Below are 27,548 nucleotides of genomic sequence, written 5' to 3' on the forward strand. Positions count from 1 at the left end.
ATAATACTGTCATCATGTAAAAAAAGAAGAAAAATAATTTTGTAATAATACAATAGTCTTCAATATTGTACACAAAACATCAAACTCATCAATATTACACATAAAGCCAACACCTCTTATTAATAAATACTGTCTCTATGTTCAATCTAATATAAGCGATGTTTCATTTCTGCATTAAAAAAAACTCAACTAAACAATTAAATTGCCACTTTTATTTTGATCTTCTTAATAGCAGGATGAAAATTACCAAAAGCCACAAATAACACAGAATCCAGACGAATGCACTTTGAAACCCAAAAGTGTATCTTGACTTACAGCTAAGAAAGACTTGACTACATTACTGCCACTTCCTCAAAACTGAAATTGCACTGAACGGCACACACACAACTGACCGAATTTCAGACTGAGCTTTCAAGTTCACATAATCGCAACAATCAGACGGCACATCTGTGATTCCCAGCCACATTCAACACATAAAAGAAAACAGTTGGCATTTTTTTTTATAATAAAACTACATCAAGCCCATGTTTCTCATTACAACTACAGCTCCTATACTGGGAAAGCTTACTAGGCATAATTACTGGTTGACGAAGAATAGACTCAGATTAATTAACATTCATTTCTATGGTGGTCTCAGGTGGTAAAAGCTAAAGTAAATCTGCACTTTTCAAAAACGACTAAACCTCTAACAGTTGGCAAACAGTGTATCATAATACAATCAGAACAGTCCTTTAAGGGCTCTTCTGGACCGTAATATAAGTACGGTCCGATACTACATACTGGATAACAATCACGAACAGACTCGGAATAATGACCGATTTTATGTCACTGCTGACTGTGTCCACATGTGAACTGTATTCAAGTCATACACAAAGTGGGCTAAAATTATACTTATTATACTTGTATTATATTCTCTTTCCCACATTATGTTTGGTTATCTGTACAACTCTGAACCTGAAATTTGTCAAAATATTAATATATATTACTTATATCCACTCACTGGCTGCTTCATTAGGTACACCTTACGAGTAATGAGTGGAACCCTCTTTTGCTTTTAGAACTACATTAACTCTTCATGGCATAGATTCAACAAGGTGCTGGAATCATTCCTAAGAGATTTTGGTCCATATTGACATGATAGCAAAACACAATGTTGTTGCAGATTTGTCTGTGCAGCAGACAATTTTTTACCACAACAAACAACCATTCATTCTCACCTAAATCCCCTTTCTTCCACATTCTGATGCCAGTTTGAACTTCAGCAGCTCATCTTGTCTGTGTCTACGTGTCTAAATGCATTGACTGCTGCCATATGATTGCCTGATTAAATATTTAGTGAGTTAATGAGAAGTTGAAAAGGTATACCTAATGAAGTGACAGAAAGTTTATGATGATGCTTTAATTAATACCTCATAACACGTGTTGTTTAACTTATAGCTTAAATTGAGTAGACCGTATTTAGCACCGCCTGTGCAAATAGCATGTAACAGTGTTTTACTAGTTTGTTTTACAACTAGGTCTGAATGGCAACTGTGAAACCTGACAGGTCTTAAAGATGAGTGTCAGTGAACATGGTGTGCTCCTTTTTCACAGAACTTAAGGCCTTGATGGCATCCACAAGCTCATCTTCCTCCACATACTGGAAAAAAAAAAACACACAAGATCGCAAAATTTAGGTCTGAATCAAAGAAGAGGGGAAAACAAAGTAAGCAATTTTCAGCTGTCCATATTTCTGTTTTCTGGTACAATTTCACTGATTCTGCATCCATCTAGGAATTGAGCAAGTCAAACCCACAATCCCAAAGCAACTTTATTAAAGTCTTATCATATATTTTCTAGGCAATGATACTAATGAAAACTTTAAACACATAATATTGTAAATTCTTATGACTTTATAGTAAAAGAGGAGGCTGGTGAATAATTAGCATAAAATTTTGTATTCTCATCACTACTCTCTTCTGTACTTGTAGTTAACAAATGAAATTCATAATAAACATAACTCCATACTCACCAGTCCAGAATCGTGTGCCAGTGGGTTGTCCCAGCTTCCTTCCTCCATCATCATTGACTTCCTGTCAATTAGCTGACTTACACTGCGGTGCAAGGAATGCTGGGAGTAGGCCTGGCTGAGGTCTGCTTGGCTGGGAACCCGCAGGACAGAGATGGGGCTGAACTGTGAGTTGCTGCTCACTATCTTTGTGTCTGTCAGACCCTGAGGAGTAGAGTTTTATTCAGAGGCTGATTTGGGGGTTTAAAGCCTTTTATACAAATCACATACTTAGAGAATACTTCTAGATCTAATATTCAATGGTATGGATTTCTTTTTGATTAGGAGCCACATCAGCAAAAACAAGGAGTGAAATTAAGTCAGCTGAATATGTTTATTGTGGGAGGAATAAACACATGGGAGTTTGTTGGTATTACACCATATAGCCAAAAATATTGTGCCAGACCTCTTAATTTTTGAATTAGGTTGCTTTCAGTCCCATTTTCAGAAGTGTATAAAATCAGGCACCTAACCTTGCAATCTGCCTTTATAAAGATTTTTGAGATAATTTGTTATTCTAAGAGTTTTCTCAATTTCAGCATCTTACTGTAACAGGATGCCACCATTGCAACAAGTCAGTTTGTGAAATGTCTTCCCTCTTAGACATTAGAAGCTGTCAGCGCTATTATTGCAGTGGAAGTGTTAAAGAACTGGAGCAACTCAGTGATAGAGTACGCAAAGTTCCCCACCTCCTCTGGCATTAACATCAGCAGAAAGAATTGGCATAAGCTTCATGGCATGGGTGGGTTTCCATGGCTGAATAGTTGCCGTAGGTGTAATTTTGCTGGAGCCATAAAACCCTTAAGAGACACTATGACACAATATTCAGTTGCTGATTTACCTTCTTTGCTGAATTTTTTTTTCAATGATCATTGTATTCATTACATGTAAGAAAGTCAACATTGTACTGAGGACAGACGAAGAGACCTTCACACACCACAACAAGCCAACCACTGTCATATGACAGTGTGTAACATGCACGCACGCACGCACGCACGCACGCGCGCACACACACACACACACACACACACACACACACACACACACACACACACACACACACACACACAAAGCATGCTTACACAAGCAAGGCGGACATACGCAAACAGGCATCCCTTTTAAATCAAGCATCCCATACCTCAGTGTACACAGTGTAGCTTTTAAGTATAACGCTGCTGATCTCAACACAGTCTGCTACAGTGTCAAACTGCAGGGGGACAGTAAGATAAACATTTAAGGCTTTGAGAGCAAGAACAGAAAATAATCTTACTGTGGGAAGATCAGGGAGGAGCACAGAGCCGGAGTGATGCTTAGAGCACAGCTCAGGACAGGGTCTCTGAGAGGGAGATACATAGAGAGACAGAGGGAGGCAGGGAAACAGAGCGTATACGCAGAGAAGTGCAGAAAGAAGTGGAAGCAGAGAAGATAAATATCAAAAATTAAAGGAAGAAAGGTTGACAGAGAATGGAGAAAGAAATTAAAGTATTATGATGGAAAAACATTAAGGTGTAAAAAATAATTACAACGAATAACCAAAATAACAGAGCAGTGGATAAAAATGATTAGTCGTCTTTATGAAACAGATGTTGTTTGGATCTAAAGTCACAACCAATGAAACGTGAGTTGCATGTATGTAAAAAAAAGAAACCCAAAACCATTTTCAGAGTGGTCAGCACTTTTACTTTTAAAAGTGCAATTATACGGTATTGTGCTTATCTGTTCTTTGTTGTCTGTAATTCTTTACAAAATGTGCATGTTGATGGATGAATCACCTACTGTGGACCAAATTTACCGGTATACAGGCATGTTTGTTAGTCATTCAAATTTTGCTGTGAGAGTCTGTGGTTCTATTTCTCTGCTGGCCCTGTGATCCACTGGTAACCTGTTCAGGTGAGGACCCCGCCTCTTGCCCTGTGACAACTGGGATACACTCCAGACCCAGATAACCATAAGTTGGATAACCTGTTAAGAAACTGAATTTATAGTTCCTGGGTTTTTAACCCTTTTAACCTATTTTTTTTTTTAAAAATCTTTCATTTACTTCTTTGCTTTTTCCTCTTACGTATTCCAAACTTTAGGTCATTTTTTCTTTCTCAATTGCGTTTTATGTTTTTGTGCTGCATCTCCTGTCCTTTTCTCACCATGTAAGTCTCTCCCCCAGCTTTTCTTGTCTTCTGAAGCATAACCAGCGGAGGGCGCTCTCTGGCTGATGGATTCTTCCTCAAGGCTCTGTAAGGGAGTTTCAGAAAATACATTCTGTTTGCAGGAAGCGTGCTGTGTTTTATTTGCACAAGTTATGCTAACTTGTACATTTTAGTGCACTTTGAATTTCACAAGAGAGAAGAATAAATTCTGTGCTATGGCTGCCCTAAACCTTTTACAAGAATCACATTTACCTTTGTAGCACTAAGCCCAGCAGTATGGCTAGCAAAAATAGACCCAGTAGGGCTAACAGCAGGATGAACCACAGTTCAGAGTAGACTGGCGTGGCTGACATGCTCACACCCTGTTTACCACTGTCTACAGGGTCAAGAGGAGCTGCACAAAGAAAACAACATGAATAAGTTATTAATAAATTAGCTTTCTAGATTTATCTGTATTTTTAATATATATATTTTCTTCACAACATCAGAATCTGAGAGACAACAAGATTCTGAATCATTGAAGAATGTGTGTGTGTGTGTGTGTGTGTGTGTGTGTGTGTGTGTGTGTGTGTGTGTGTGTGTGCGCGCACGTGCGCGCGCGCGCGTTACCAAGGCCTGTGGCTGGGCTATATCTGATGGTGGGAGTGCTGGCACTGCCACTGTTTGTGGTACAAGTCACCTGAAATGACAGAGCTTAGAGGAACAGAGAGGGAAAGACAGAAAAGAAAACAACTCTGGGTTACAATAAAATAAGCATGTATAGATGATGGTAACCAGGCTCTCTGTCCCCTGTAGGGCTAATTACAATATGCAACTCAAATAAAATCAGAGTGGGTGAGAAACATTCATACAAAGGACCAAACTGAAACAGAAAGAGATTTAAAATTGAAGCTTATTCAGTTCTCAAAGCTTTTTCAGCATACCTACTCTAATCAAAAAGCTGTTCATTCTGTATTCAAATTTTTTTTTACAAGATTTATAGTTTACTGCTTGCTTTAGTTCTTTTTTCTCTAAGTGCACATGTTGTGTTATGTATGCTGTATGTTGCTCTTACTTTTCTGTGAGATGCGTGGAACATGGAGATAGCTGTAGAAGCCAGTATAGATCCTCAGCTGGCTCTCAGTCACACTGTACTCCTTCAGGTATCCGTTCAGGGAGAAAGACCCAGTCCAGTCCAGCCAAATAACAGTCAGGTTACTGTCTACTGAGAAGGGGGATACATACTGGGGGGCTGAAGGGAGAAAGAATGATGGTAAGAGAAAATCTGAATGTGGTTTTTATCATTCTTAAAACTAGATATTACTGACTGCTTAAGCAGTAATAAATGTGTTACCTTCACTGAGAGTGTGGACAGTAGTCCAGTTGGAGGCAGTGCTGCCCATGTTATTAAAGCAGGCAGCTCTGAGCTCATATGTGGAGTACGGCGCGAGACCTGCGCAGTTTGTTAGTCACAGAAAACTCATAAAGCAGAAAAACGTTTCAAAACAGTTATCCCAGCATAATCAAGACTTACAGAATAAAAACTATTATTTTAAATCACCTAACATTGATTTTACGATTCTTTCTTACTGTATGTGTTACTTTTCAGTGGCACTGGTGCATGATATTTCTTTATATTCACCTGTAACATTGTAGCTCCGCTTTTTACCAAAAAAACTGATTTCTGTTGGTCCTTCAATACAAGGTAGGGGTATAGGCTGGGAGGGCTGAGGGCAAGGCGATCTGAGGTGAAGCTCACAGCTGGGTACAAAGAGTAAAGGAGTGTAAGTGAAAGCAAGATGATAGGGTTTCTTTCTTTTAGTTTGTATGTGCACTTTTCAAATAAGTAAGGAAGTACAGGTTTATTTAAGCCAAATCCATTTGGTTAATTTTTATTTATATAGTGCTACATCACAACTTCAGTTGCCTCACGCCACTTTTCAAGAACAAAATGTAATTCAAGATTTTCTCTTACCTTTCGATGAGTCCATTGGGCGACAAAGGCTCATCCCATTCCATCTGAACAGAGCGGGAGGTCACAGTGACAAGGCGAGGAGGAGGCTGGTGGGCTGGGGCAGCAGCAAGAGTGTGGAGCTCACTCAGCGGACCACGGCTACAGCACTGATGATGGTTCACAAAGAAGAGATTTTAAAAGTGTTAAAAAATATGGCCTCACTTGCAACTACAATACTCGGGAATGACTTTCAATCAGCAAAAGAGATGTAAGTATTTGAATCTGCATTTGAAATTTGACCAATAGGTGAGGTAATCATAAATATTTCCCATCCATTTTCTTCCAGTTATCTAAATCAGATTGGCAACAGGGACTTGTACCTATCCCAGCTGTCACAGGGCAAGAGGCAGGGTACACCCTGGACAGGTCGCCAATCTGTTGCAGGGCTAACACAATGAGACAGACAAACACTCAAGCCTACACCCAATTTAGAACCCCTTATTAACTAAACCCCAAGCATGTCTTTGGTCTGCAGCTGAAGCTGAAGGACCTGAAGATAACCCACACAGACCGAGAGAGAACATCCAAACTCTGCACAGACTATCAACAAAGATACCACATATTACCAGATAGTATTCAACTTTAATGACCGAGTATAGTTGTATAGACCCTGAGTATAATGCCTAACCTACATTTAGTATTATTACCTGATAGCAAGTACAGGCCTCCACTCCTACCCAGTACTGGGTATAGGGACGTAAATCGTGGAGTGTCTGCGGATGCGATGTACCCTCTGAGAGCTACAGGGAGAGGACAGAGAGGGGTAAAATGTGTTTAAGTTAACATAACAAGGACAAGTTATTATTAAGTGTATTACTGAATATAGTAGAAGACTCTTTACCAGAGTGTGGTTGTTGTGGTCCAGCGAGAACACTCTGTAAAGACTAATAATCCCATTGGGTTGGGCAGGAGCATGGATGTCCACTACAGCTGACGTTGCTGAAACGTGCAGAAAAATAGGGGGTCCTACACCCTGAGGTGGGGCAGGCCCTGTTCTTCCACTCACCCATGGACTGGCTGAATGACCAGCTGAATTAACTGCCCACACCTGTCAGATAAGACCGCACATTTATCAGTTATGTGGTAACTTTTCAGTTTGCACATTATGCAAGCACAAGTCAATAACTGATGTATAAAAGCAAATGAGAACATGTGATACAGACTATTTACCCCAAACATTAGGATTTCAGATGCATTTTATGAACTCTTCATGATGAAGACGGCTTTTCATAATTACCCAGTATTCGCCAGACCAACAGAAAGTTATACATCAATTCACTGGACCATCCATCAAAACTACCATCAGCAGTCAGAGCAAAACCTTTTCACCATGCAACTCACCACTAACATATCTGCATGACAATTACTTTTCACCTTCATCAAGGAGTCACACACACACACACACACCATAGAGTAATCTTATTTGTGTGGTTGTTTTGGGTATAATTAGAAGGTGTACACAGCACAGGGTCAGGCAGGGTGGAGATTTGCATGTGTAAGTCATCTGTAGCCTGTCAGAAGTAGTGCAGAAGGCAGATGGATGGGTCTGAGCTTTAGTGTTGAAAGTGTGTGTCTGTGCGTGTGGGTTTTTTGTTTGTGGGTATGATTGCAAGATTTCTGCGTGCATGCATGTGCATGCAGGGGTGTTACGAGTTGAATTAACCTCAATAATAGTCAATTAGGCCGTGATCAATCAGACTGATTGATCTAAGTGACAGCACAGATGGACCAAGATGGAGAGAGGAAGGAAGAATGGAGGATGGAGCGACTGGGGATCAGGGGGGAAGGAAGATAGGATGAAAGGTGGGCAAGATGCAGGGTAGCAAACAGAGGAATCAGGAGAAATTTAAACTTGGTGTTCTTTTGTATATAGATACAGATATGTTTAGTTCTACAGATAAGATTATGTTTAGATTGTAGTTATTTCCCACGACACACAATATATGTTAGAGCAAACTTCTGGGCTTTCATCACCTGCTCTGCTAACAGATTTCTCAATAATATCAAAACTTTTCATATGAAATTAACACTTTACTGATAGTGTTTTCAGACTGGCAGCTGCTCTCCTCTTGCAATTAAACTGCATGTTTTTAGATAAAACATGGTTATTATAAGTGACACAAAAGGTGTAGCTCAGTGGTTATATTTCTGAATCGACAAACTCATTAGAAAATGCAGCCATATGTAAACTTCATTTTCAAAAAACATATTTAGATATATGTTCTCCGAATTTGAAAACAATACACTAAATATGTAGGAAAATGCAATGAAAGTCCAAATATCTTTTAAAAAGATAGAAACACACTAGTAGATCATGTTTATTTAGGTTATTGACATCATACTGATACTTTATGTGTTTATGTGTTACAAATCCTTTGATACTGATGAAAAAAGAGAAACTGCTGGAGAACTGAAAGATAAAAAAACTTTAATAGGATAAATGTTGCATATACAAATCCTAAAGCATATATGTATGTATCTATATATGTAAATATGAATGGTTCCTAAGTATTATTACTGTAAATGAACAAATGTATGTGCTGTTGTAAAATTTTAGTAGCGTACAGAGGGGAACTGAGAAGTAATTAGTTCTCTACTGTACATTAATTATGGCCTTGATTGCATGTTCTCCTGCAACGGTGTTACCTGTGGCCAGTCACATTTACTCATACTGTTATAAAAATTTGGATTTGGAACAAAGAAAGCACACTTAAACAGGCTGAAAAAAAGAGCAATAGCATCAGCTAAATGGATTTTCTTAGCAGCATTTTTAGATCCTGCGCAGGAACTGTCACATGACTTGTTGCTTGAGATGGTATAAATCAAATTTGCTACTGCTGCCATAAGAAATTATGAACTGCAGCAATAAAATACTTCTACCCAGCAACAACCATCTTTTCCCTACCCTGGTAGCAACACAGTGTATGCTTCAATGAGATGCATGGTTTTTGTGGTTTGATTAAAAAGTTTGTGCCACATAGACAGAATGGAGGAAAAAGTTCACAGCTAAAGTCAGCCCAGATCACCTTGCACTTGATCCACTGCTAAAAGACAGAACTAATCTCCTTGTCCCTATATCATCTACAGACTTTTTACTGCTTCCTCTCCTCTCTTGTCCTCCCCTCGTCCATTGGGCCATGATTTGGTTTATTAGACAAAAAATAAAAATATACCCTGTTAGTTTCCGTGGCAGCAAATGAGCCACCATGGCAACAAACGACTTCAGGAAACTTCCAGATAGTATTCCAGCCTTTTTATTGGAAGGCTGGACTGCGGAATCAAACTTTGTGCTCTGATAGGCTGACGGTACTACTTGGCGGGTGCATCTAGTTGAGGTGAAGGGGCTAAGTTGTGTGAAAGCGGGCAGTAATTAAAACCAAGCATAAAGCTGTCAATAGAAGCTTATGACCCAGTGTAATTAGCCTAATATGATTTCTCTCTCTGTGCTGTGGTGTGCTAAACTGAACTGACTTGTCCTTGTGTACGCCTGAAACACAGAGAGAAAGGATGAGGTCCCGGTAACAGACACAACATAACAGCTAAATAAAGTCAGGCAGACAGAGAGTAAAACAACCAAGCAGGTAAGTGGTACAGTGTGTACAGAAAGACAGATCAATACACTGACTAAGAAAACATCACTTAGTGCTTAGAAAAACAGAGAAACGCATGGTGAGATGAAATATCTATAAATGTTTACAGTTTCTATGCACTCTGAGACACTCACTTATGTTCACGTGGACAGAAAAAATCCCAAACAAAAAACACATGACTTCACCAATACTCAACACCGCATTGTTCATGCATCCCAATTCCCCAGAGGAAAATCCTCAGGGGACGTGTAGCGGTCACCATTAAAAGGTCTTTCCAGTACAAGCTCTGTTACCAAGGAGGCTAACAGTTAATTCGATTGGCTGGCTGGTAATCAGGAAGTGGGGTGCTCAGAGGGCCCAGTGATTAATGGCTCTGTTGCCCGCTCGTCATCTCCCAAAGCTCCTCCCTCCCTCCCTCCTCATGTCATAAATTAGGACCCTCGTAAATAAAGACGGTGCTACAATCAGGCAAACTCAATCAATTACACCGGTTCTCTGGCCTCAGCTCATATGTCTGACAGGCAGGAATGCTAATGTTATTGTTGCTTCCAAAGGGCTAACCTGTCAATTAGTGTACCAATGCACGAGCACAACAGCATGAATATGGACCACTCCATTTAACACCTGTCTGATTACTCGTGTGTTTGTGTGTCTGCGATTGTTCGAGTATATGGATGTCATACCAGTTGATGCATGAGAGTGGTCTTTTTGCTTTATGTGTGCGTGTGTGTGTTCTGACTTGTGCAGAAGACAAAAAGCAGGGCACTCATGCTCTGCAGAATCAAGCCTTCAACCTCTATATTTAAAAAAAATCATTTGAAAATGTTAAAAGATACTTTATGTTTGTGATTCTAGTGGCTACTAATGTCTACTGTCAACACTTTCAAACCTTCTTTTCTACCCAAAACAAATAACATACCTGGTACTGGTATACAGTGTATGGGTGGAGTCCATTATCTTTCCACGTAGTAGAGGAATTCCTGTAAACAGCTGTTACTGCATCACTGTTGTGGGTGGCCGTGGGACTATCCAGTCTGCGGTGCACCTCATAATACAGGATTCTACCATTTGGCTGAGCTGGAGGGGACCAGGTGAGTAGAAAGCTGGTCTGTAGTTTGGTATCTTTGTCAGGTTGGAGGTCTAACAGTGGTGCTGTCTGTCCAGTAGGGGGAGCCTCCAGCGTGAGTATAGATGACCAGTCACTGGAGGAACAACCTAGTTCTGTGCAAGCTTCCACCCTCACCTCATACCTGCCCACAAATAGAAAACAGAAACAGGGGACAAACAGAACATTAACATGGAGACATCATATAGAAAAGGCTGATGAGCTCACATGTTTTGAGTCCTGTGGGTTCACACACATTATGTGTACACAGAAATAGCCAGCCAACTGCAGATGCACCCTTAATCAGAAATACATAGTACAATGGTAGGTCCACACTGTTGTCAAAATGTTAAAAGTTGACTTTCTTTCTTTTCTTTTTTTTTTGATTTCCTGCTTTGAAAAGCCACCATCACTGATTCTGTCCATTTCACATTACACTGTAACGTTTTTTGTTTTGTGGTTTGTACGCTTAATTGTCCATGTGAACGTAAATAATAATATAGAGACTTAAATAAACATAATAGATTCTTAGAATTTTAAATTATTATTTTTTTTTTTTAAAGTAAAACCAAGTGAAACTGTTCCTTGTAGCGACTAATCGCTTGTACATGATTCCCTCAGTTTTGGAAATTTTTGAAGTTTTACTGTTAGCATTGTCCATTGAAATGTCAAACTGAGTTGCGAAACATTTCTGCAACCAGTTTGGGGAACAAAGAACTATAACACCAGCAAAAGCTACACTGAGCATATATAGCTACCTGTCAAACTTGATCTAAAAACACACAGTTATAATAATAAATAAATGTGTTTTACTGCCTAAAGGTTGGAGAGTCGTGGAGACTGACTGACCTGTGGTAAGGAGCCAGCCCATGAAGAATAGTGTGTCTTTCTGAGAAGGCACTATCTTGTGGAGTGAAATCACTGCTGATGATGCTGAGGTGGACTGGATCTCTTTGATAAACAGTGTAACTCACTAGGTCTCCATTAGGACGGGCTGGAGGTTGCCACTCTACTCTCACCTAGTAAGATAAAGAACAGCATAAAAAACTTTCATTAACAAGATCTTGATTCAGCTTCACTCACAATGACTAAATAAACGACGACTTGCCTGGTTTGGTCCTACAGGTGTTAATGTTGGGAGACCCACACCAGACGGAGCTGATGGATGCGTCTTTGCAGTGGCTACTGTGCTGCTCACAGCGCCTCTGCTGTTGTTGGCCCTGACAACATAATTGTATTCCACGCTTGGCAAAAGTATGAAGTCGTGGTAATGCGTCTCCGTGCCAACATAGATAACTTCTCCATCTCGGCGGAGTTCGTACCCTGTGATGATGCCATTAGGGTGCTCTGGTGGTCTCCAGCTAATCTCCACTGACTCTGGGCCAGTAACCTTCAAATGAAACATAAAAGCACATCAAGCAGATTCCCCAGTTGTGTTTAATATTTGGTAAATAATTCAATTTATAAAATAGAAAATAACCAACGCTAGCAGAAAATAAACGCTGGCAATAAAGGTTTTAAATACAAGTCAAAGATAAACACACAACCTTAAGTGTCGGGGCAGACAGGCCAGTGGGAGGAGCTTCCTCTGTTGAAGTGGACATTGTGAGACTGGCAGTACATCCACCACTAGTACAAGCCAGCAGAACCAGTGTATATGATGTATGTGGCTGCAGGCCTGATAACACTGTATTTAGGTCTCTTCCACGATAAACCTGTTCGTTGTTAAGTTTCAGCACATATTGAGTCACCTCTCCATTCTGTGTCAGTGGTTTACTCCAGGAAACATGCATACTATTGAATGTGATTTTGTCCACTCTGGGAGCTTCCACTATGGCAGGAGGAGCCTCTAGAGTTGTGATGTTTGTATGAGGACTGGTGATACATCCCTCAGACGTGCAGGCTATGACTGAGTAGCTGTGTACAAAAGCAAAATAAAATGAAGTTTGGTCTTCACATTTATAAAGTTGTTAACCAGAAACTACAAAATAGTATGGCTACAAAAAACAAACAAAAAAAGCAATACCTGTATGCTGAAAAAGGCAGGAGGTCGTCATCTGTGTAGCTGAGAACAGTGGGGTCAAAACTGAAAGAGAAACTGATGTTGTTTCTCTTAATCCTGTAAGACTGAAGTACTCCATTAGGCTCCAAAGGAGGAGTCCAGGACACCACTACCTCACTGGGCCGGCCCTGGAGATGACTCACTGTTGGGGGGGCTAAGCCACGAGGGGGGGCTTGTCTGGTCATTACTGTTACCCAAGGGCTGCAAGTGTGCCCAGCTGGGTTATAAGTACAGACACTGAACTCATACTGTGTCCATGGACGCAAACCATATACTGTATAGGAGTAGGTTTCAGCCTGTCGTGGGGACGCTTCTCTGAAGAGGATCTGTTGGCAGCACAATATTAATGCAATTTTAATTGTTAACCTCGTAAACTGTGATATTTTTTAAATATATATATCAATAAAAAAACAGGACATAAAACAATATTTTATAAACTGGGAGCTCTAGTATATTCTACCAAGCCCTCCTACAACTGGTCAGATTGACTCTAAATTTAGACATTTTAAGAGTTTCACCTACTTTCCCCCTTTCAATATCCTCTTCTTTACTTCTCCAACTCCCTTCTTCTTCCAAACGCCTCCCAAGTAAGAAATATTCTTTAATTGGCCCGTTGGGTTGAGAAGGAGGGCCCCAGGTAAGTGACACCTGGTCTGAGCCAACAAAGAGAGGCCTAGGGGGAGACTGGGAAGCAGGTGGTGCTGCTGCTGTGGCAATGCGCTGAGGAGGGGTGCGTGTGCAGCCTGCTGAGGTACAAGCTTCAAGAGTCAGCGTATAAACGGTCCATGGCTCCAAACGCCGAAAAAGGAAACTACGTGACAAACCACTGAACTCTAGGTTCCCCTCACTGTACAAGTTATACATCTGCAAAAGGAGACAAGAGAAAGAAGAGAAATTTCAAGACAAATATGAAACATATGGGTTTAAGTAGGACATGCGAACAGCACTGACTTTAGTTGCAGGTTGCACATGTAGCATATACCAAAAAAATATGTGAAGTTGTGCACATATAAACTACACTGAGATATTGTGCTTCATGTTTCTGGGGGTCTTGTGGACTTTCACATGTGGGTCTATGTATGCTATATTGCCGTAACTACCTTGTTACTATTGCATCTTATCTTAGGTGGACTGCACTATTTGGTATATGCTCAGTGATTTTCTTATGTGTATCGATGTACCGTGATGACTCCATTTGGAGACTGTGGTGGATCCCAGCTGAGCAGTAACGCCCTGCCCTGCTCTCTCTGCTTCACTGTGAAGTTAGGCACGCCGGCTGGAGAAGCCTCCAGGGTCCTAATGTCCACCCACGGACTGGACACGCTGCCTGAAAAGTTACAGGACAGATTCATTGGGGGTGTTCAGTAGCTGGTCTAAATCATCTTTTAAATTAGTTTCTCAACAAATTCAACCTACCTGCCCGATTCAAAGCTTCTATTCGTAGACTGTACTGACTGTATGGTTCAAGACCATAGACTATTGCCTCTAGCTGTGAATCCTGAGAGAGACAAAAAGAGCAGTGTGTGATATAAAAAGATAGGAGATAAAAAGGTAACATCATGAGAGAAAAGGTTGGAGAAAGAGATAACAGGGAAGAAGAATAGTGGGGTCAAGACATGGTTGGGTGAAGACAACAGAATAATTGGTCAGGCGTTAAGAAGGAAAAAAATGGCAGATACATAAAGGCTAACATGAAAGCGGGTAGAGAGCCAAAGCAAGAGACGGGAGAGACAAAATTAGTTACACAAACAAATCCTGCATGAATAAAAACCAGAGCATTACTCATTAAAACATGGAATGAAAAGGAGCATTGAAACAATGGCAAGCTAAGATGACATAACTTGGGATTTGCCATATCAACATTTCAACATACATCCTCTGCAGTGGTAAGCAGACACCAGAAAAGTGGCAGAGACTGAGAGAGAGACTGGCAGGCAGACAGCTGTCCCTTATGGGTGAATTCAAAGCTTCCAGATTGTGTGTTTATGTCACACATGCACCCTTTCATATCACATACACAAACAGACACAGGCACAGGATGTCTGCCAGTAGCTTTAGGCAGTGGGACCTAGCCCAACACCCTGGCAGACACAGGGGCAGTGTGTATGCGTGTGTGTGATACAGAGGGAACACCATTTACTAATTGATAAGAGACACACTGTTGTTTCAAAAGGCCCTAGCGTGCGATGACATGGTAGTCTGGGAGCACCAGGCTCCAGGATGTAGCATTGCCTATTTGATTTTGTGTTTGTTTATGACTGTGCGCTTTGAAGCAGGTATGAGAGTGATGTTTTTCAGTGTGTGTGTGAACATATTTGTGTGGATATACAACACAGGAGATTACACTTCTTTCAAGAGTTGAGTCTGCAGTTAAAATTGTCTGTTCAGGACTGTATGCTTTCACATAACCGAGCATATGTAAAGAGATTAACTGGTAACCCACTTCAATGCAGCGTCAAAGGGATCAAAAAGACTCAGATTCAAACTGAGTCAAATGAAAACCCAGACAAATCACCGTAGCTTGGCACCAAGGATGAACCAGAATGCATGTATTCACTGTTTTCATGTCTGGAAGCCAACATATTTTTCATCCACAGCAAAATAGGATTAATAAGCCCCTAGACACCTAGACACAAGCTAAATCCTCCTGCAAATCACAGCACTTCTCAGTAGACAGAGGGAGGGAGGGACAGAGCGAGAAAGGGTGGGGAAAGGATGGGAAGAGATAGAAAGAGAAACGGGTGGTGGGAGAGAGAAATGGAGACAAAGGAAAAAAAGACAGTGGAATTTAAAAAAAAAGTATGTGTCAGTAGAGTAATGTAGGGCAGAGAGTTAAAAGAGAAAAAGTAAGAGGTGAGTAAGTTAATAACTGATGAAGCAAATAAAAGAAGGTGAGACAGAGGAAGGGGGGTGAGAGAAAGAGTAAGACATGGAGAGATTGAGTGAAGTGGAAAAAGAGGGGAGAAAGCTAAAGCGGGTGAGAAAAAAAAAGATAGATGTGGCAAAAGGGAGAGACAGATTAAGTGAGCAGGAATGAGAGATCTCTCTACCTTAAAAGCCAGTGAAATATGTGAGGCATGTGGCCTATAAAGCGGTTAACATATGCACATTGTCAATAGCAGCATCTGGCGCTGGCAGATTTTATAGGAGCGTGGAGACTCTGCTACATGCCTCTAGATGGCAATACATTCAAACACTTTATCACTGAAACACACCACATTAACGGCCTGCTCGCTACATCACACGCACACACTCAAAAATCAAGCACTGTGAAATTCACACACACAGGCACGCAGACAGGCTGTAATCAAACAGTGTAGCACTGAAACACACACCTATTACATTACATTAACAGCTCCCTCAATAACTATTCCTCTCTCATACATGCACTTTCACATACACACACAGCGTGCAAAGCCACACAAAGACAAACACAGCCACACCGAGCAAATACTTTTAAGGTATCTGACAATGCGTAGGTAATGGCATACATGAAAAACTACAAAATAAATCATGACATGAACTGAAAGTTACCAGGTAAATTTAATTTAATCCACTAGATAAATCAGTGGGAGCACATATATGAAAATACTGAAAACCATACAGCTGGGACTGTAGTTCCCAACCTGCTTCTTCCAATTCAGCAATAGGTATTTATAACCTCATTTCAATGTTGGGGCCAGCTTCCAAATGGTAAGTAATCTGCATGTATCAAGTGCTTCACAAAATATAAAGTATTCCACTTTGCGAAACACTGAAGTATTACACTCATACTTCTACATACTGTAGAAGTAAAACTGCCAACAAAAACCACCCAAACCCACAGCCAACCTATCAAGGACCACGGGGGAAGCTGCAATCTAAGATATGAAAGGAAAAGGTTCTTGTCAAGCTAAATTCACTCTGCATGGGCTGGTGCATATGTGTGCGGATGATCAAAGTCACCAATTAATCATACAAAATGCAAAAGAACAGAGAGGGGGAAAGGGAGGTCAAGAGAAAGAAAGAGAGACAGGGAGGCAGCGTAAACAAGACAGAAGTACAGAAATGGAGACAATGATCAGGAAAGAAGAGAAAAGAAAGGAAGAGGTCTTGTTAATTTATACATTAAAGAGCTCTTGGATCTTAGATGGTTCAACACAACTTAACATTGACTGCAAAGAAGCAATCTATTCAATCTTCTGTATCTTTCTTCTGACTTCTCCTGTGTGTGTGTGTGAGCTAAAGAAGAGGCCCTGTGGACTGAGTGCCTAAATTAAAGTGCCAGCCTGCATGTGTGTGCACATGTACTGGTATCTATTTTTATTTACTCAAGTAAGGCCACATGTGGAGCGTCTTGTTTTGTATGTACCAATGTGTCCCGAGAACTGTTCACGCACGTGTGTGTGTGTGTGTGAGACTGCACATCTGTGGATATGCGTGATATTCAGGTAGAGAGGCATTCCGCAGCCAAGGGGACAGTGTGTGATACTAATTAAGAATAACCATGTGTATTTGTCAAAAGAATTATGCTGATTATCTCACAAAGGCCACAGTTCTAGGCCCCGCAGAGAGACAGAGACAGACCAGCATTAGCATATGGCTACACACATGCATGCACATACACAAACACTTCATTTCACTCCTTGTATCGAACCCACGCATGATAAAAGAATAGGTAAACGTAAGATGAGCGCCCAAGAAAATACATCAAAGAACAATGCCTAGTGACAGATGAATGGGGTCCAACTGGTCTGCCTTTAGGACGTTTGTCTCTACAGGCCTTCTCTGGCTTCTCTGCTCGGTCATATTAATTCCTGCAGAGATAATAAAGCACCACGCTGTTTCAGCTTTTTTATTGTGTGTCTTACTTCTTTCATGTATGTGATAAAACATGTTAACATCAGATTTGACTTAAATGATCTTAATTCAGCTCAAATCACTTCATCTCATCCAGTTCAGTTCCATTCAATTCAATTCAATTGTCCAGCCTATTAGTACAAGCTGTGCCCTGACCAGCCCTGTGAGAGCAGTAATTGTTTTCAGAGGTTTCTGAGGTGAGCCAGTACACCACACACTGATCTCTTGCACCCCATGCCAAGCTCTCAAGCCAAGTTTGTGTGTGTGTGTGTGTGTGTGCATATTTATGCGTGCATGCCTAATTCAATGCTGCTGGAACAATTGCCCTGTGTCTGTTTGCAAAATGCCCTGCATGGGTGTCCCTGCTAGTCAGGGTGCGTTAGACAAACCCTGACACATAGAGACCTTTGTGCGACACGTACACAAACACACACATACACAAACACACCACACAGACACACGGAGTGGCCATTAGGCATGTGTTATGTCTGTGGCCAGCACAGATGTAGAGAGGGACTGCAGGGGTCTGGAACAGGCATGCCCACTTCACACAGACATTCATGATTGGCTCTGGCATCTCTGGACCCCGGGAACAGCATATTTAGTGTGTATATATATTCTTGTGTGTGCGCGTGTTTATATTTGTGTGTGTTATGCAGCCAAAGACCAGTGGACAAATTATAATGAGTAATGGTCAGCATGCTAAAAATCCACAGATTTCTTGTGAAATTAAAATAAGAGAACATGTTAATGATATATTTTCAGATAAGCTTTATTCCATAAAACAAGGCAATAGAAAAATGTCTCTTGTTTTATGTTTTAAAGCTAGTTAAAAAAAATGGGAAAAAAGTAAAAAATATTTTTTTTATACACACAATTTTAAATGAGGGGATTGTTGCTTGTTGGCAAACATAATAATAATTAAATTAGAGGATGTTTCAGGAAATAATATTTCTTTATCGCAACTTTACAAAAGACATCAAAAGTAATGAAATGATTGTTTGTTGCGAGGTGAATGGGAGCGCTTTAAAAATCCACTTGATGGAGACAGCAGACTGACCAGAATCACAAAAATCCTACAGGCTTTTTGGCAACCCCGCCATCTTTTCCCTACCAATCGATAGACATTATGCTAAGTGTCAAATATATATATGCCCATGGTGTGAGACAGCATCAGAGAGGTAGGAAGGACTCCTCAAAACTAAATGGTCCCCACTTCCAAAGCAAACACAAATATTCAGTTACTTGTCACACTCCCACATGCTCCAGATTTGAATGGACTCAATAATCACAAATATAGCAAGTCCTTTTCTCTTTTTCTCATGCATTCGCACCCTCTCAGCATTCCTTTAAAGTGATGACCATCATATTGTGGTTGCAGTACTAAACACCGACTCAAAGTGGAGAGTACTACACTGGGTGGTGTGGCCTCTTCACAGACAGACACACAATAACACCAACCTATCATTACCCAGCGAAAGAGGGTGTGTGTGTAGGAGCGACGGAGCAGGAAGAGATAGGGAAGTAAGAACGTAAACTCACTTGAAAAAAAAATCACTTGAGGAAGCTAGAAGAAGAGGGAATGAAGGGGCAAGCATTGTGGATGAGCATAAGATAAAAACTGTAATTTTACACAGAAGCAGGGAAACTCCAGATGGACATGCAGTGATGAAGGAATGGGCAGTATGGAATGATAGAGGGAGGAGCTGCAAAAAAAACAAAAAAACAACCCACGAGTAGAAACAAAGATTGCAGAAAGGAGAGGAGGGAGTGTTGCAGCCTGATTATTTGGCTGTTTATCCAGAATGCTGAGAGCCCTCCAATCAGAGATGGAGACCTCTAACTAAGAGGTCTGATAGGCCGAGGGCCTAACAAACTCTGCATATGAGTCTCCTTATTCTCTCCTCTAATCCTTTGTTCCTCACTTCACCTGTCTCCTCCTCCTCTCTTAACCTCCTCATGCCTCTCTCCTCACTCTCTGCACACTCAGCTCTGCATTTCTCTCTTCCCTCCTCTCTTTTCTCTTCCTCATTTGTTAAAGGGTGTCACTGAGCGCAAGGGCAAAGCCTTGTTATCCCTATTCGGCCACATTCTTTTGCTGGTTTATGGTTAAAGTGATGCAAAAAGGATTGCTGAGCAGCAAGTTAAAAGAGGGTTAAATGCAACAAGTAAAGCTTTTTGCCCGTTTATATGTAACTTATTTGTTTTTAGATTTACCATCACGTATGAACATCTGTATGTCTTCTACATTAATTGAATAAAAGTATACCCTTTCAAGGATAAAACTGCAGTAAGATGGAGAATCTTTCCTTTTCATGACTGTGGCTGAAAAACTTAACTGGACAGTTACTTTAGAAAACGTGTAACACATACACATTAAAGAACAGCCACATATCATAAGAGGTCAGGCACGTAAGGTACTGCTAGCCTTTCACGTAACTGTGTTTTTTTTGTTTTTGTTTCTCTGGTACATGGACTGAGAACGAATCTTAAAGAGTTTATTTGCTTCTCTTGTTGCAAATTTAAGGTCACACTGGAGACCTAAAAGTCACTACCGTCTCAAAGCCACTTTGTGAGAGAGAATGTTTTTTTTTTTAACTTGCATTTATAAATAAATATACAAAGGAAGTAGAAAGGTTTAATTTGTGAGTGTTACAACTGTTGGTAGGCTAATTTTGTTACTAGGAGCCAAATCAGCTTGAATATTCTGCTTGGTCTTTATGTTAAGCTGATTTAGTAATCTCTAAACTTCCTCTATATTTATAAAATGTAAGCAGAGGTGAATCCTGTGCTTCTGATTATATCTTCTACATGACAATCAGGAAGTAAGCCTCCATTTGGTGACGCTAAACCTATTGCATTCACATGTTTGCTTTAGATATTAGCTGGCAAAAGCACAACGCAGAAATCCTTATGGGGGCAAGATAGTCCAGGGATCCTGTGGAGCTTTAGCCCAAAAACATTTTCATTTCACCTGAGGAGCTGAGTTGACCTGAACATATTGGAGCAGAAACGTTAACAGTTAACTAAAAGAAAGCCTATTTGTAATAGGCAGAGAAAATTAATGAATATGATTCAAATATATAAATAAAAGTCCAAAAGTGAAAAAACTGCTAAAATATCTTGCCAAAAGCAGGCATTGTTAGTTTAATGAGATAAACAAAAAGAAACTGTTAGCTAAACATACTAGATAAACAGGTAGCTAACATTTTTAAAAAGTAAGTCATTTTTTAGTTGAAAGTAGCCAATAAGTACAGGAAATTGTTAAATGTACGGATTGACAGTTGAAATTATAAGCTAAAAATAACAAATATACAGTTGAAAATGTTCATTAAACATAATCAATGAAATAACTAGAGTACTCTCCAAGTACTGGACAAACGGGTGGTCATGTTGATCAAGGGGAGACCTTTTAGATTATGCTGGGAACCACTGACCTAAGAACTTTGCAAACTGATATGTTCATCTCAAACTCAGTGCCAACGCACTGAAATGCTTAAATATTTCTAAATGATTGAATTCATAGAACATACTCACATCAGGAGTTTAGGGTTGTTTCTTTTTTGACCTGTAATGTAATATTCAACATGTTTGGAGACAAACACACCGCATGTTCTGATAACGTCCATCCTTCTACATCTTTTGACTACACTTGCCTAAATACACACATGCTGATGGCATACCTAACACACACACACAAACACACCCACCCACACACACACACACACACACACAGACCCTGTGAAACCTCATATCGGCTTTAAGACACAGTTCGCCGGCTGGCCCTCGCTGTCCCACACTCTCTGACGGGTTCTTAATGGTAAACTAACAGATTGTAAACATGCTGCTAGCTCTCTCTCTCTCTCTCCGTTTCTCCACTCTCTATATTAATCACTTTCTTACTTTCTTACACTCCTCTCTTTATTTCTCTTTCCCTCAGTCTTGTCTTCCTTCAGTTCCTTTACTTCCTCCTTACCCCCCTTCACTTCATCCTTCCCCATCTATCCCCATCCCTTCTTCCCTTTTCCTCTCTCTCCCTCGCTTTTCCTGGGGTATTTTTTAAACAATGTGTCCTTCATGTACGGTTGGTTACGGGGCGTACAGAAGGACATCATTAGCGCTGGTGGTTAAGCTGTAATTTACACCATTACCGAGGTAGGGGCCATTTTTATTGCCTAGTAAATTTCAGCTCTGAAATATTTAGACCATATGGCTCAATTTGTGTAATAACCTTAATTTCCAAGCACCCTTCAGCTCCCTTCAGCGCCGGCTGTTGTTGGCGGATGGCAGAGTGGTGCGTGTATACCTCCGTATGTGTGTGCACGGTGTGGAGTTGTGGAGCACAGACACGCACAAGCATGTACGCAGAAACACAGACATGGAAAAAATGTTCACGTGTACGCAACACATAACCTTTTACACAGTCTCTTCCACATACTGTCACAGATTCATTCATTCACACACACAGAAACACGCACGCACACGTATGTATGCATGGCGGTAGCAGATTAATAGGGTGTCAGCTTCTGTTTGGGTGAGGGAGCGTCAGGCGTCGGCCAGATGGTTCTCAGGGATGATGACTGTCAGGGGTCCTGCTCTGATCAATGGGATGTATTAATACAGCACACACGCGCACACACTCACATACACTGTTGCATTATACACACACAAACAGATATGTTGTGCGTGCGCACAAGCACACACAACCATATTCAAACATATGTATGCACACAAAGTAATGCGCACACACACATTTGAATACACATATGCCTGTGGTCTCTCTTCACCAGCGATCCCAAGGGCCACAGTGTAACATCTGGAATAGCCAAGGGAGGGAGGAAAGGACAGCAGAGTAAAGGAGGAGAAAGAGGGAGTTGGTAGGCAGGGAAACACGAGAGAAATACAGGAAAAAGAGGAAAAGGAGGGGCAAAGGGAGTATGGGAAGTAGCTAAAGAAAGAGTGCAATACAGAAGGGTTAAAGGGTGAAAGGCATAAAAGAGGTAGTAAAACTGGAAAGAGACGAAGGCAGAGTGGAGAGACGAGCTGGGGAAATGAAGACATAAGAGTAAGGTGAACGACGATGTTGAGACACTAAAGAGAAACAAGAAAATCAGCCACAGAAGAGACTGGAAGTTTTAAAGAAGAAAACGCACAGGAACAGACAGAAAAAAGCAAAAGAGATTAAAATAGTGACAGATGTGATCAGAAGAAGAAAAAGAAGTAAGCTGTGGGGAGGTTGAGGTGGAAAGCTTGAACACGAGCAAAAATAGAGTTTTATCTACTCGATAAAGCATTTGTCCAGAGCTATTGAGGGCAAAATGATTACCGGTGGCCAGAATCTCAAGTGATATTGTCAAAAAATGAAGCAGTAGCAACAGCACATGAACACAAAGAAGGAGAAACTTGAGAGAAAAGAAGGAGAACAAAAAAACCCGACCAAAACCAAAACATGAAGCACCGTGCAATAAAAACAACCTGACAGGGTAGAATGAGTGACAAGCATGTTTGTCAGAAAGGTGTAAAGCATGGAGAGTGAATTTCTGTGTGCGCGCGAGACAGTGTGTGTGCCAAGCGGCGTGTAGGTGTCTAGCGAGGCAGGCCGCCTGCGCTTCGTACCCTCATTCCGTCCGATTGCCATGACGACCCCATTAATCAGCCAAGCTGGCACAGAGCAGGGTTCCCAGCCCAGCCTGAGATCAATACACACACAAATAGACACATACCAAATGGATACACACACACACGCACATATGCACAATTACTACATGCACAAAAGAAATTGAAGTGGATGAAGAGTGTGAAAGACTGAATCCCTTTTTAGAGGAAAAAACTTAAATAAGGGTTGAAACAAAATATTACAGGGAGAAGTGCTAGACTGGTTTGTGACTGTTTAATATGAAAACAAAATATAAGCTGTTCATGTGCTTCACATTAATATTATGACCCATATTTTACAATTAATCTAGCAGGGCTGTCAAACTTATTTTAGATCAACCCGATTTAATCTAAATTAAATTTCAATGAAAAAAAATATTGCCAGTGCTACCACTCAGCCTTCTAGAAGATCCAGCTACGTGATTTTCTTCTCGAGATAATGCATTCACAAGACTTTCAAAAAACTTGACCTTTGACCTTGAGAGCAAGGTCAGTAAGATTCCAATACCCAACAGTCTTTTACAGCTGAGGGGTGAAAATTAAATAGTAAAATAAAGTCAGAGGAACCTACATTTCTTTTAATGTTAGAAGTACAAATAGATGCTGCAGCTGTTCGCAAAGATGAAACCATTGTTACATAATACAAAAACACTACACAAATTGTTGCAAATTGAAGACACACCTCAACACAGATCTTTGACCCGACCATGTCAGGGAATGATTTTGTCAGTCAGAAGGCTCTAAAACTAATAAAGATTCAGACATCTGGGTTGGATAAAATTAACATTTCAGACAGAAACAAAGTTTGCAAAGCCATCCAGTGGACTCTAACAGGCTGGTTCTGTCCCGCAGGACACCCCTGACTTAGGCATTTTTTTTGCCATTGAATCCTTGATTAATGATGCTAAAGCGAACAAAGTCAAAACACAAATTGTAATCCTTCAGATAAAGTCTGCTCTTCCTGAATCAGCTAAAGGCTTTCTAATTTTCACACTCTTTGTGTATTCCTAAACAACGCAGTGCATGTGGTGAAGACAACTGCGTGACAAATGACCGCCACCAAAATAAGTCTATGCCATGTCAATGAGCCTCCTGCACACACACACACAATCTCACACAGGCACACACAAACACAGAGTGTTCCATATCAATGAGAAGGTGAAAGGTCTCCATTTACATCTTGTATTAATTATGAGTGACAAGCCAAAGGTCACAGAGGGAGAAGAGGCCACACATATGGACAGAATATAGATCTATACTTCTACCTTGTCTCTCTTTTGCTCTCCTCCTTACCTTCCTATCTATCACTCTGTCTCGTTCCCTGCTTGTTCATTTACTTGTCTTTTTATCCCTTCCCCTTCTCTTTTTCATCTCACTCATTCTAGCTCTTTTCATTCTTAACTTCTTTAACAGCTACTGTATCTACCTCTTTGATCTCTTGTTGCTTTAATGTTGACCATATTCTTTCAGTCTGTTTCTCCTTCCTTCCTTTTATACAAAATTTTATGTTAAAATGTTTTCAAGTTGTTTATATTTTAGCTTCTTCTTAAAGATTATTTTGTGGTATTTGTGTCTATAGACTGGAAAGAGCATAAAAACAGGAAGATGCAGGTCTGGGCAACTGGGAATTAAACCACAACTCACTCCTATGTGTGGTAAGCAACCCAGCTATCTAAAACCAGGTTGCTCTTGAATTAATTTTGATTTTTAAATGGATAACTAACTGAAATTTTTCACAAACAGATTATTATATTATAGACGGACGGACGGACGGACGGACGGACGGACGGACGGACGGACAGACAGACAGACAGACAGACAGACAGACAGACAGACAGACAGACAGACAGACAGACAGACAGACAGACACAGACAGACACACACACACACACACACACACACACACACACACACACGTATAGATGTATGGTGGATAGGGGATGCCAGCAAGTGCTGAGCTGCCAGTTCACATTGAGAGTAGATGGCAGCTGTTAATGTATAATATACATATATATGGGAATGAAGGTGTTTGTATATGTGTGTGTGTTTGTGTGTTTGGTATCAGGAAACATGCTCATACTGGTATTTCTGATATGTTAGATCATCCAGCATGATACAGAATTATGGAAGTGATCTTGGGAATAGCAGACCATGGGCAGCGTGTGTTTATGTCTATTCAGGCCCCTCACTGGCAAACAGATGGCACAAGCACCACAGGTACAGTCCAAATTTCTTTACATTTATTGTATGAATGACATGTGACATGCACGTGTGTGTGTGTGTGTGATTACCTCTACAGTGAGAGCAGTAACAATAGTTGAGTTGAGCGTAGGGTCCTTTTGGTGCTTCCTGTAAACCAGCCTATAATGGGAAATGAGACCATTGGGCTGTCCTGGTTCACTCCATTTTAGGTGGACTGAATACGCACCTGTCAAAGTAGCATGGTGAACTGTTACAATAAATCAATACAAGATCATTTTATACGTGTTAGTCATGCAAATGTGAGTCAAGACACAAAGTTTGCTAAAGTACATCATAGGGACAGAGAGCCACGAAAACATATGTGACAACAAACCTAATCAGACACTTGACCGTCATCTAACTGAACACGGACATTTTAAAGGAGGTAACAAAGGAAAACTGGATGAAACTATCCAGAGCTTAGAGCCAGCTACAACCCAGCAGCCTCGGTATGAGCGGAGGATGAACGCAGTTACAAAGAAAATTTTGGAGAAGAGCGAAAAAGAGAAAAGGGTTCACGTCCTGTTACCTGGTGAAGTCATAAACATACACCGGAAATTTGTTTTGTTATACAAATCTGTTGCACTTGCTTTTGTTTGGTAAGGTGAAATACACTGAATAAAAAAATTCAATGAACACAAAACACTGATATGGACTGGGTTATGTGTTAAGAATGAAAGGACACCATATCGTTTGATAGAAGTGAAAATTATCAACCTACAGAGGGCTGAATTCAAAGACCCTGAAAATACTCAGTAGTTTGTTTGTTTACATGGCTTGAGATGATGGATGGGGTCCTCCTCCTCCCAGAACTGGAACAGGGCATCACTGAGCTCCTGGACAATCTGAGTTTTAACCTGCTGGCATCGGATGGACCAAAACACAATGGCCCAGAGGGGTTCTATTGGATCAGGGGTGGCCAACTCCAGGCCTCGAGAGCTGGTGTCCTGCAGGTTTTACATGTGTCCTTGATCCATCACAGCTGATATAATGGTTACATTACCTCCTCAACATGTCTTGAAGTTCCCCAGAGGCCTGGTAATGAACTAATCATTTGATTCAGGTGTGTTGACCCAGGGTGATATCTGAAACCTGCAGGACAGCGGCTTTCGAGGCCTGGAGTTGGCCACCCCTGTATTGGATTTAGGTCAGGCGAGGGTGGGCCTAGTGAAAGGTATCAAGTCCTTCATCCTCCAAAAACTGTCTACATACTCTCACCACATGAGGCTGGGCATTATCATGAACTAGGAGGACCACAGGCACCACTGCACCAGCGTAGGGTCTGACAGTGGGTCAGAGGATTTCAGCCTAATCATAGTCAGGGTGCTGTTGCCTAGGTTTGTATGTCCCTTCATGGATATGCCTCCACAGACCATCGCTGACCCAGCACCAAAACGGCCATGATGAACGATGATACAGGCAGCATATTGTTCTCCATGCCTTCTACTGATCCTTTCAGATATGTCATATGTGCTCACTGTGAACCTGCTGTTATTCTTGACAAGCCCAGGGTACCAGCGGTGAACCTGCCAATTCTTGTATTCTATGGAAAATGTCAACTGGACTCCACGGTGCTGGCAGAGAGCAAAGGGCCCACTGGAGGATGTCAGACCACCCAAATGAAGTCTGACTATTTTGTCAGAGACATTCACACCAGTGGGCTGCAAGATGCTGTAGGGTTTTGTAGGGGTCTCACCTTGTGATACCAGTACTGACAATGAATTTAGCTAAATCCAAAACTAGAAAAACCCCCCCAGAAAAGATCAGAAGGGAAAAATGCCAGTGACCTCCGCTTGTAAAATCATTCCTGTTTGATGGTTGTCTCATTGTTTCCCCTCTAATTTGCCTGTTGTTAAGTTCATCAACACTAAA

General features: G+C 40.9%; 1 protein-coding gene across 1 annotated transcript in view; it reads right to left on the bottom strand.

The window, feature by feature from the left end:
- Positions 1 to 1,389: 1,389 nt before the first annotated feature.
- The window catches only part of ush2a (Usher syndrome 2A (autosomal recessive, mild)), a 227,024-nt gene continuing 200,865 nt past the window's right edge, over positions 1,390 to 27,548 (bottom strand). Inside the window, exons 74-94 of the mRNA XM_080885054.1 lie at positions 25,727 to 25,863; positions 14,358 to 14,439; positions 14,123 to 14,268; positions 13,464 to 13,805; positions 12,906 to 13,267; positions 12,427 to 12,796; positions 11,988 to 12,269; positions 11,729 to 11,898; positions 10,694 to 11,024; positions 7,026 to 7,232; positions 6,832 to 6,924; positions 6,146 to 6,291; positions 5,813 to 5,931; positions 5,525 to 5,623; positions 5,246 to 5,422; positions 4,801 to 4,884; positions 4,444 to 4,585; positions 4,189 to 4,276; positions 3,186 to 3,254; positions 2,012 to 2,212; positions 1,390 to 1,639 (exon numbers count right to left, since the gene is read on the bottom strand). Of these exons, the coding sequence (XP_080741180.1) occupies positions 1,550 to 1,639; positions 2,012 to 2,212; positions 3,186 to 3,254; positions 4,189 to 4,276; positions 4,444 to 4,585; positions 4,801 to 4,884; positions 5,246 to 5,422; positions 5,525 to 5,623; positions 5,813 to 5,931; positions 6,146 to 6,291; positions 6,832 to 6,924; positions 7,026 to 7,232; positions 10,694 to 11,024; positions 11,729 to 11,898; positions 11,988 to 12,269; positions 12,427 to 12,796; positions 12,906 to 13,267; positions 13,464 to 13,805; positions 14,123 to 14,268; positions 14,358 to 14,439; positions 25,727 to 25,863 (3,737 nt within the window). The 3' untranslated portion in view covers positions 1,390 to 1,549. The remainder of the gene's footprint in view (positions 1,640 to 2,011; positions 2,213 to 3,185; positions 3,255 to 4,188; positions 4,277 to 4,443; positions 4,586 to 4,800; positions 4,885 to 5,245; positions 5,423 to 5,524; positions 5,624 to 5,812; positions 5,932 to 6,145; positions 6,292 to 6,831; positions 6,925 to 7,025; positions 7,233 to 10,693; positions 11,025 to 11,728; positions 11,899 to 11,987; positions 12,270 to 12,426; positions 12,797 to 12,905; positions 13,268 to 13,463; positions 13,806 to 14,122; positions 14,269 to 14,357; positions 14,440 to 25,726; positions 25,864 to 27,548) is intronic.

This window comes from Rhamphochromis sp. 'chilingali' (assembly GCF_963969265.1).
Source record: "Rhamphochromis sp. 'chilingali' genome assembly, chromosome: 6".
Classification (NCBI taxonomy): Eukaryota; Metazoa; Chordata; class Actinopteri; order Cichliformes; family Cichlidae; genus Rhamphochromis; species Rhamphochromis sp. 'chilingali'.